The sequence below is a fragment of the Aythya fuligula genome, chromosome 1, assembly GCF_009819795.1.
Source record: "Aythya fuligula isolate bAytFul2 chromosome 1, bAytFul2.pri, whole genome shotgun sequence".
In the NCBI taxonomy this organism is placed as follows: domain Eukaryota; kingdom Metazoa; phylum Chordata; class Aves; order Anseriformes; family Anatidae; genus Aythya; species Aythya fuligula.
In genome coordinates, this window is record NC_045559.1 from 149,651,094 (window position 1) to 149,662,579 (window position 11,486).

The following is an 11,486-nucleotide window of genomic DNA, read 5'->3' on the forward strand; positions in this document are numbered from 1 at the left end:
CAGCCCCTTGTAATGCCAGTGATAGTGCACGCATGAGCAGCTATCCCAAAGGCATGCAAGAAATTCAAAGGATGAAGTCTAAACTTTCTCTCCCTTCTGTGATTCTCATGTTGTGTGCTCAGCTATTCCACAAGCCTCCCTTCCACCCTTAAATATTAACACAGCTATTCTCTTGCTGTGGGATTTCTCATTATCATGAGAATAAATGATTAAAACCACCATACAGAGCAAGTGCAACTTTTATAACTATATGAATCAGCACCATGCCAAACCCTTAAAGAATAGTAAGTGTCTAAGTATTTATTGCACTTTATTGCTTCCTGGAGCATTTAAAAGGAGTTGCTAACAAACAACCATTTACACAGGCTTAAAAGTTTTCCTTGGATGTACTGAGCCATTCTGCATTTCAAAATGCAGACTTTCTTGCTTTCCCAGCAACTTAATGCTAGGTCTTTGACAAAAAACTTCACGGATTGTCCGGCAAATGCTACTATTTGCAGTGGTACATCCTGTGTGTTACCAGAAGATGATTTTAACCATACTTTGAGTGTAATTTTAAGTACTGTTCTGACGATCATGCTGGCTTTGGTGATGTTCTCCATGGGTTGCAATGTGGATATTAAAAAATTCTGGAACCACATAAAAAGGCCCTGGGGTATTTTTGTGGGTTTCCTCTGTCAGTTTGGAATTATGCCTCTCACAGCTTTCTTGCTGTCACTAGCCTTTAACGTGCTTCCTATTCAAGCTGTCGTGGTGCTAATCATGGGATGCTGTCCAGGAGGCACAGCCTCCAATATCATCGCTTACTGGGTGGATGGTGACATGGACCTAAGGTAAGAGCAGCTGTTATCTAAATATTCATATATCTTTTTATATTGTAAGCTTTGTATTGAAAAGGTCTCTCTGTTTTTTTCTTGTCTTGGTCCATGTATAGTGCAGCTTCCTTCTTGTAGAGATGCTTAGTTAGTATAATAGTAGTAAATACAAGCAGACTAGAATTATCCTTAGTTCTTGAGCATTTGTTAGGAAGACACCATAATAGAATTGTGTATATTAGAAATTGTCTATTGTAAATCCTCAGATCCTGAAGAAAATAGCATTGAGAAAGACCTCTAAAATACTAGGATCATAAACTCTCTATCCAAGTTAGCATATATTTGTGATTTTGTTTCTCCAAGATCTTGGGCAGTAGAAAAAAATAACAGTGAATTTTAGAACTTGAGTCCTGTGTACAAAAGAGCAGCTATGCAATCGTTTCTTTCAAATAATGTTTCTTGAAAGAAACGACCTGCAGAAAAATATTTTCCCTCCGTTTGTGTTCTGCACAATGAATAGATGGGCACAGTTTTTCTCCTTGGAAGCTAGTACAAATGAAAATCACTTGCGGTAATTCTATCTGCTCCTGGCACCTTCTGCAAAGTCTTCAAACAGAGAAAATTTTACATGCTACAAGCTACTGACCAACAAAGTCCTCCACACTGGGTGCTATGAAAAAGCTCCTTTGTGGCTAAGTGTGTTGGTCTCAGTGCTTTATGAGTTCAGATGCTCTGAACTCATAAACAGATATGTAGGGCACCTGGCGTGGTCTTGGATATCAAACACACTGCAGAAGTCAAACCTACTCTTGATGCAAATTCCATGGGGGGTTCATTAACTCTTATAGTTTTTAAAAATAAGCCATCGTTTTTCTTTTCATATCCTGATTACTCTGCTCTAAAATAAACAGGATCATTTCTCTATTTCCCACAGAGTAACATAAATTGGGGCATTCATTCAATTTATCATATGCCAGTCTGAACTAGAAATGGAAAAAATAATAGAAGGAAGAAAGTTGTGGAGCTAGGGCAAATTGACTAAGTATTTTAATATTTGTGGCTTTAATAAGACATTTTTTCCATCATTTGAAAACAGTGAACTTTTCTGTCACATACAGGTGTTAATGTAATACCTGCTTTCAAATTATGTATGAAGTCAGCTCTGCTAATCACCAGCTTCCTCACTGTGGAGGAAAAACCTATATTAGACACTTTATTTCTATAAATGAAAGTCTTAGAAACCTCAGATGGAAAGACATCCAACACAAGTCTTAAATTCTGTCCTAATCTTTCATTGGAAGAATACACTGAACTAAACTGTGCTTTCTCAGGTTTATATAGTCAGAATCCAAACTGATGATTCTATAAATATGAGTAGAATTTATATCCTGTGACAGTGGCAGAGGATAAGGTAAATTGAAAATACTTACTAAAGATTATTCTTCAGGTAAAGACCTTTACCTTAAGATTTCAAGGGCTTTTGATAAGGACCTTTGTGACAGTAATTCAAGGACAGAGGAAACAGGAGGTACAGCAGAGAGAGCAATGCGAGTATCTTCAGTTCTTGATAGAACAGTAAAAGTAGCTTGACTGGTTTCTGGAGCCAGCACATTATAGAAAGCCTGCCCATCACATCAGATGAAGTTTTGCTTTTAACTGATATTTTATGTTTATACATAACAAGCCATCACCATTGTCTACTGTCCTGCTTCAAAACTTCAAAACTTCAGTGCAATTATACCACAAGTTAGAGCAGGATTAATTTTCTACTATTCATATAGTGAATCACAGGGAAGTAAAGTGTGAGGTTTTATACCTTTCTTAGTTGCTCAGACCCAGATGATGTCCTCTAAAACTTCCCATAAGGACACTTGTTTTTGACATCTCTTGGTATTTCACAAGAATGACCACTTTGAATCACCATTTTCTCTCCTTCACAGCTCCCATGAGAGCTGCTGCAAGCACAGGGGCTGGAGTTAGGCTGTCTTTGGAAAAGGATGTAGATATAGCAACTGTAGGAATATGTGCCGTCACAGTAAACTTGAGCTCTTTTATCCATTTGGAGCTTTATCTAATCTTAATTGTAGCCCATAGATCTTTCCTCTTTGTGTGTAAGAACTCCCTTGCCAGAGGTGTCTACCAAGTTACATCCGACAGCAGAGAAACAGAGACAGAAAACAAAACTAACACAGATATTTCTGTGGTTTCTGTATGAATTCTTCCAGATTTCTCTGGATGTTCCCAGTTTGTGGGACATGATCTGTAGCTCCTTTTCTGAGGGCAAGCTACACCAAAGAGCAATCAGAAGTGAGGCTCATAAGCAAGTTTCCAAAATCTCCTAAGTAAACCTCTCTCACTTTTTTTACCTCATAGGAGAGTGATTTGTAGGCATCCTTTTATCTATGCTACTCAGAATCTGACAGTTTTCTCCCGTTTTAGCTGTCTTGCTTTTTCCTCCTTAATTCTTCTAGTTGAATGCACATTTTTCTACAAGGTATATTATGCCCAATGGATTCAAGGCTTTGTGTTTTAAAACAGAAATGTCTTGCACAAGCCGAAGAAGAAACAGTGTTCATACTCAGCTTCGTAGAGTAATTCTCAGCACCTACTCTTTGGCCTGGGGCAAAACAAGCCAGAAAAGGGAATTTTATTACATTGCACTTACTAGATGAAGAATCTTTTTTGTTTGTTTGCTTTATGTTGCTGGCTTTGGAGTGAAATTCTAAAATACTCTAGAACTATTGATAAAATGGAAAGCAGCATCTGACCCAGCTTGACACCCTCTCAGAAGCCAGTGGAACAGTCACCATGCAGACAGACTTGCGAACAGACCTTCCTGATGGCTGCCAGCCTGACTGCCTCATTTGCACTGAAACTTATTGTTCTGTGTCTGCAGAACATGTTGATATTTATGGATTTTTTCCTTCCTTTTTTTTTTTTTTTTTTTTTTAGCAGAAGCCATTCCTTCCATTTAGCTTTTTTTTCTTACTTGATATATCGATAAATTGACCATAGCCACATAGCCAGCAGTATCTCTTGCCTATCCTTTCATAAGCTGTTAAATCATAATAAGATAATGAAAGAAGTACATTCTGTCATGAGACAAACTATCACTTTAACCAATTTCTTTGCAGCATCAGCATGACAACTTGCTCCACATTGCTTGCAATGGGGATGATGCCACTCTGTCTCTTTGTTTATACCAAGATGTGGACTGATTCTGATGCAATTGTACTCCCCTACAACAGCATTGGTGAGCCAAGTGAACCAGCACTTTACCTTCTGACTCTCCTTTACCCTCCTTCTAGTAACAACCCCCTTTACATCTGCACCATCCTGCAGAGTCACAAAGAAATTACCCCAGATTTTTAAAAAAATATTTATTTTCCAACTTTCCAATGACTTCAGTGAGAATTATGTACCTAGATCATTTCAAGTCATCCACAGCTCTGTGGAACAAAGACTTTAAGTTATTATGAATATGGTACAGATATTTTTCACAAGGTTGCACATGCTTTTCTTTTTAAATGGTTTGGAAATCTCTGTAGTACTGGGATAAGAATATAGAATAATTCATACAGAAATAACTTCTTTCCCTGGATGAAAGCATTTGTAACAGCTTTAAGACACAATCCTGCGAAGTGCTAAATGCTGAGGCCATAATCTGGCAAAGTACTTAAGCACATGTGGATAATTAAGCAAGTGATTAAAACTGCTGAGTCTCATTGAAAAGCTGCAATCTACACCACCAGGAGTGGCTTCATTTGACTTCCTGTCAAAAATCTCATCTAGCTACAAAGAGAAAGTAGTCAAAGTATTTAGAAATACATGCTCCACTGCTTCACAGAACTGTGGCCCTGGTGCTTATCAAGTTCTGTTCCATGTTGTGGTAATCTTAAAAAGCCAGCAGAGTCACTTTCATATTCTTCAATTTAATTTCCCATTGTCCTTAAAAAACAAAAACAAAACAAAAAAAAAAAAAAAAAAAAAAAAAAAAAAAAAAAAAAACAGCATGTATATTGCTTGTGCTTTCAAAAAAAAAAAAACATACCAAAGAGGGAAGGCCAAAACAAAAGAAGCTCTAAACTGGTTGTTGATATGGTACAGTAGCGAAACACCTGCAGACAAAATGAACATTTAATATAGCTACTCATCACAGGATAGTGGTGATTAGCACACTCAAATTTCTGTCTGCCTTTTTGATTCAGGTGAATGAGCATGTAGCTCAGCAGAATGGCAATTACTTCAACAGGTTGCCAAAGATAACAGACTCTATAGAAAAGCAGGCAGGTGTGGGGAGAGCGTTCATGTGCTGGGGTGTGCATACCAGAAACATCTTCCCCAGGCTTGCTCCATAATCTCAGCCCCTCTACGTGGTGCCTGTTCTCCCCTCATGAACTTCTGCATGATATGATGACTTATCTTTTTTCTTTTTTTTTTTTTTTTTTTTTTTACAGGACTTTCACTGGTAGCTCTTGTAATTCCTGTTTCAGTAGGAGTGTATGTTAACCACAGATGGCCTACGAAAGCAAAAATCATACTTAAGGTAGGATATATAAGGCTGAAGCATTGGTAATTATAGACAAATTATGGAATCAGTGGCACCACTGAAGCAGCACATTGCTATTCATAGTATTAGTGTCTGACTTTATAAGAGCATTGAAGTTTTCAGCAGAAAACAAATGAGATGCTGTGGAAAAATATTGCTTTCCCCCTGCAAAAATGTGCATGAGTTGCATACATTATTAGAAGTTATCATCATCTAAAGAGCCTGCTTTTGTCTTTGGCTAGAACTATGTTAGTAATTGAGTTCAGTTTATAATGTAAACTGAAAATTGGAAGGAAAATCATTCAGGTCAAATGGATTCTTTTTCCTGCAAAATAATAAAAAAAAAATGAAAACATTCTGGATCATACAAAAATATTTCTACTTTTAAACCAGTGTATCATTTTTGGCAATTTTGAGTGTGAAGTCAATTTAAATATGCATATATATATATATACGTTGAAAATGTGCCAACAGCTAAGAAATCTAACAAAACTATTTACAAAATTCAACTCTATTTGCAAGATAGTTTCAGAAGCATCAAAACTGTGTTTTGGCAAAAACAATTCCCACCAAAATAATACTCATAATAACTTATTTACCTTTACTGTTAATAGAAAATTAATCATCCTGACCATTGCCCTGCTAAGTTCAAAGTGATTCTTAGACGTGCTGAGTACCCTTGGCCTTCACTGACCACCCTTAGTTAATAAATATATTTTCTTAAGCAAAACTAACCTGGCAACTGATTATTCTACCTGAGCTATCAGTTCAAAAAATATAGAACACAAATAAGGTCCTTTTAAGTCCAATTAATTTATTTGAAATATTATCTTGCATTCACAGCTTACTTATGAACATGGATACTATTAAGTGCTGGTTTCAAAACTATCCTTTATAGTCAGTTAAGAGAAAAACATGGACTTGAATGCTCATGAGAAGGTGCTCTTTCAGCAAACCACCATTTCATCCTCGTTCATAATTAGTGTGTGAGCAACTCACAGTAGAGTTCATTGCCAGTTCACTTGATGTAGGATACTGAAACATCAAGTGAGGATTGAGCCATAGCTGTCAGATGAAGGTACAGATGGTGAGAAATTGAGATAAGAGCACAAAGACAGTTTGCCAAGTGAAACAGAAAAGCTTGTTGTGGCCAGGCCATGTTTCTTTTTCCTAGGTGCATGTGGTTAATAGCTCAGTCAAACAAAAGTACTTGCTCACTCAGTGCCCTTAAACAGACTTCAGCCAGACACAGATGAAGTCAGTTCACTGAGAATACACATTTTATCTGAGAAAAGGATTTCTCCTAAGCTTAACCACAGAAATCTGCTGGTGAGATCTCTTGCAACATATGCCACAAAGGAAGACATTTAACTTAGATACTGAGAAGAGAGTGAGTTATTCCTTTCTTTAGCAAGCAGCGAGGATCTCAGTATATTCAGTTACAGCAAATAAGATCAACTCATTGACTATGTCTACGTAGAAACACATGATCTCACAGCCAGTTTTCAAACACAATATTTTCAGCCACATTAAAGATTTACTCTGCTTGGCAAATAATTTCCTAGCACTAACAACCTGGCATCTAGTTAGCAAACACGACACAATGCCAGAAAGTGTGACTGCTCAGGAAGTGGGGAGGAAAAGTGCATTATACTAGTTATTAAGCTGATGGTTTCCCAATAACTCTGGGAAAGGTCTAACCTTCTTCACGTCGCACATGTGAGATTGTTTTTAATGTTGAGTTTTATGCACAACTATAGCCAAAGCTTCAAGATTAGTTTTACAGATATATGTTATGGATACCTATAATAGCTGTGCTTTGATCTGTATCTGTAGTCACACATTCAAGTGCATTGTACAACTCCATTTTGGGGAAAACAGCACCTATATAATGTGCCTAACATGAATTATGTCAGTAAATGTAAAAGTATGTCAGTTTTATGTGTGATAAGACGTCTTTTATTCACACAATTCTTCTTTCTCCTCGTAGGTTGGTTCCATAGTGGGAGCAATCCTTATCGTGCTCACTGCTGTCGTTGGGGGAATACTCTATAAAGGCTCCTGGATTATCTCACCTAAATTATGGATCATTGGTACCATATTTCCAGCAGCTGGCTATTCTCTGGGATTCTTTCTGGCCCGCGTTGCTGGTCTGTCTTGGAACAGGTATAGATTTCTCTGTGACATAGTCCTATAGTCTTATTTCTGTGAAGGCAGTTCTTTTTTAATGAATAATCAATTCTGAGAATACTTCCTAAATGGTAGCTCTGCTACAGGGTCACTTACTCACCAACCTTTTTGTAAATAAAACTATTAATGTGCATGAACATTTTAAAATATGGATTCTGACTACTATTTCCCCCAATATGTCATTCCCATATGTGCCCATGTCCTGCACTTCAAATGAGTTGGACAAAAGAGACCTAACTAACAAAAGGGTTGGGGCTGTGGTAAAACTTCACATGAAGAATCAACAACCCACAATTTAGAACATAATTGCAGAAGAGGGTGATAATAAGTATTACTGAATATGACATACATGGCTTGAAGGGGGATAACAGTCCTCTGCAATTTCTGAACTGCCATAAATTGTATGTGTTCTAGTAGTAAAAGCTGTATGATTTGTGAGCTGAAGGATACCAATTTCTCACTTACCTGTTACTGTGTGGTTCCTTCTTTTTCCAGGTTCTTAATAAAACATAGAGACACACAGGCTGTTATTTCATGACTGTCTTTGTATTATTCCCTTTAGATGTCGTACAGTGTCTCTGGAAACAGGCATGCAAAACACTCAATTATGTTCAACGATAGTACAGCTCTCCTTCAGTCCTGAACAACTTGAATTGATGTTTACATTCCCACTCATCTACAGCATTTTCCAACTGTTGTTTGCACTAATATTTTTAGCAGGTAAAGTATAGATATTTTCTATTATTATTATTGTCACCTGTCTCATTTTTAATGGATACAGAGAAAACAAGAATAGACAGCTGAGAGAGGAAAATAATGAAATGGTAAACAATAAACTTTATAATGACCCAAATGGCTACTGAACATCACCACTGTGCTGAGCCATGTACTGGAAAACGTAAGGATCAGTTTAAGATCTGGAAAACCCCTTGTTTTTCAGCACAAGGGAGGGATCTCCATTACCTACAACCAGAATAAGAACACCTTGAGCACAGGATTGTTTTTACCATTTGATGAAGAAGGGCAAATGTGTCTTCCATTAGAACCCTCTACCATTCCAGTGTGCCTGGGCTTACAGCTGCACACCAGGACCATCTCCAAATGCATGCACAAACTCACCCTTCTATCAGGGGTTAAGAGCATAGGCATTAGCTTCACAGCTAATAGGAGGAAAAAAAATCTTCCATTAGAAGTAAAGGCCCCTTTTTTCTCCCACATGCACTTCATATGTGTTGCACTGCTACAGCCTATTGAGGGCCAGGACTTTGCTCCTGTTGCTCCCACCTAAAACCAGCTGTGAATATTTAGCTTCCACTCTCAAACCAGCTGTCTTACCAGGCATCAAGAGCACTGCCCCAGGGACACAACCTGAGAGGTATACCCCCAGCTAGTGCCTCTGTAGCTGGCAATGGCATGAGGACAAACTTCTTTGCCCCACTTTGTCTCAGCTTCTGCCAAACAGGATTCATGTAAAAGTAAGAATCAGTCCCACAGACCCAGCCAATTGCCCAAAGGCTTCCCAAGAGAGACAGACAGTACTTTAAAAGTTATTACATGCAGTAGGAACAGAAAGCAGTCAAGCATCAAAAGCGTAGTTTAAAACATTTTCCTTGTTATTTCCTAAGCATACTTTTTTAGTGATGACTGCTCTTGACATACAATAATTAAATCTGTCTTTAAAGAAACTCTATCTTGAAGCGTTTGAAAATTTTAGCAATATAAGGTGGGAAAATTTTGTATGTCTACATGCTACTAGAGTATTTTTCAGGTCATTGTTATACCCTTATTTAATATTAAATATATACCAATTCCCAGGCTACCGTGTTTACAGAAGATACCATGTCAAACCAAACACAGATGTTGAGAAAACAGAAGAAAAAGATGATTCAAAATCAATTTCATCACATGCTAAAGCAAATGGAGGTTTCGTATCAGATGAAACAAAATAGGCAATCATCTCTCTGTTCCCATCAACTGAAAAGATATAAGATACATGGTTTACTTAAACTTCTTTTCAAATGCTGTTGCTTTAGGGAAATATTTAGCAAAAGAAGGAGTTCTATTGATATTGTACAGTGAGACTTTAAAATGATTAACTTATGAAAGATTTCTGCTTTGATTTTGAACATGGTTTCTGCCACAATTGTACAATCTATTTTGGAAGCTAATTTCCTAAAATATTTAATGTTTTATTATGGTTTATGTAAAGAAAGGCAGAATAAAGGTGGTCTATTGCTAAAAAAAAAAAAAAAAAAAAAAGCCTTACTACTCTCAGCCCCTCTACCAAACAAAGAGAAATCTTGCAAAAGTGTCTGAGCAGCAACAGGAGTTGATGTGGGAGATTCGATGAGGCTATTGGAATTTCACTGAACATGAATCAACCATGAAATTGAAACAAGCCAGTAATGAAATAAAGTTTCATTTAGGTCAGTCTGGGCACACTAAAGTCATTGCACTGTACTAATTGCTTGAAGTGTTAATTTATTCTAATGCTATAAGTTTAACAACGCAAGGTACCTTACAACTCCATTTTTCTTGCATGAATTAATATAAAGCAACAGCTTTGCATCTTCAGTCTGAGTCTATTAGGTATTGGAAACATGAACAGAGAGACAAAGCTTAGGGCACAAGCCTAGAGCAGTTTCAGTGACAGCTGTGTATAAAGGCTGAGTTTGGGGAAATTTAAGAAATGAACAGCTTCTGCACAGAAAGAGAGGCATTTGAAAGTGGAATAAAATTGTCCCTGATTCATCCAGGAGTACATTCACCACTGTAGAGACAAGATAACAGTGCTTGCAGACAGTCATATTTCTGTGATTTTATGAACTCAGTAAGTTTGAGGTTACCATGTGTCCATGACATTAAGACACTGATGTAGTTAATGACTGTATTATTTTAATTATATAAAACACAGACAGAAATAATTGGATGGAAATATACATTATTTGTCTCTGAAAACTCAAGAGCATGTATGGAAAACTGTCCTAAGTGTGTGGAGAAAGTTAGCATAACTTTAAGAAAACTAGCACAGTAAATTTTTTCAGCTGTAATTTTTTGTGGATACATTCAGTAACATTAGTCCTGTAGCTCTTATGCAAAGAAAACATCCAGAGAACTTCAGATGAAATAAGTGAGAATTTGGCTGACCAAAAACTTCAAGAGTGAGCCAACTATCAACACATGGAAACTATACAACTCTTTGTCATATTCAAGTGGACCTTCTGAGGTGTTGTGAGTTAAAGTGGCAAGTTTTCTACAAACACAACTGAAATTGTGGAATTTAAGTTCCAGACGTGTAGCTTTCCACTGCTGCAGAAATGTGCCCAATATTAAACAAAGGATAAATTATTTTTATATACCATATGTGGTGGAAAGGGCCTTGAAATATTCCTGAGTTCTGAGAGGCTTGAAGCTGCTTTGCATTCAGGGGGAGTTCAGAATGGTCATACCTCCAAGGAGGAGTTCAACACCTAGCGGGAGCTAGCACATAACTAGGTATGTTATGTTTCAGAGAATAAAGAATAAACAGAAAGGTGGAGTGAAGTCTACTATGGAGACTTTATGGAATTATAAATGTGAAACACCATGTTCACTGAGGAAAGGATAAGCTGCTATTTGTGACATCTGTAGTAAAAAGGCTAATGTCATTGTCCTGCTTCCACCTAAAAATGAGCAGCAGAGGTTATTTAGAATAGTGTCTGTTTGCATCAAGCTGCTCTTCTTTCCCTGTGCTAAACCCCAATATTTTAAGCGGATTTTGAAATTGTATTGAAGAATACTAGTTTGTCTTGCTTATACTATGTATGTGTATGTATTTAAAACAACTGTATAAACACTGAACTGAATAAAGTCAGAAACTATTTATAATTTTGCCCACTGGAGTAATTTGTGGTGGAAAGAATTGAGACTGAATCCTAACAGGCAGACAAAGT

At 37.1% G+C, this 11,486-nt stretch overlaps 1 protein-coding gene across 1 annotated transcript; it reads left to right on the top strand.

The window, feature by feature from the left end:
* Window positions 1-411: 411 nt before the first annotated feature.
* SLC10A2 (solute carrier family 10 member 2) lies at window positions 412-9,503 on the top strand. Its single transcript, XM_032202451.1, has 6 exons — window positions 412-833; window positions 3,950-4,068; window positions 5,273-5,361; window positions 7,355-7,530; window positions 8,117-8,274; window positions 9,370-9,503. The coding sequence occupies exons 1-6, from the start codon at window positions 412-414 to the stop codon at window positions 9,501-9,503; spliced, it is 1,098 nt and encodes a 365-aa protein (XP_032058342.1).
* Window positions 9,504-11,486: the final 1,983 nt, after the last annotated feature.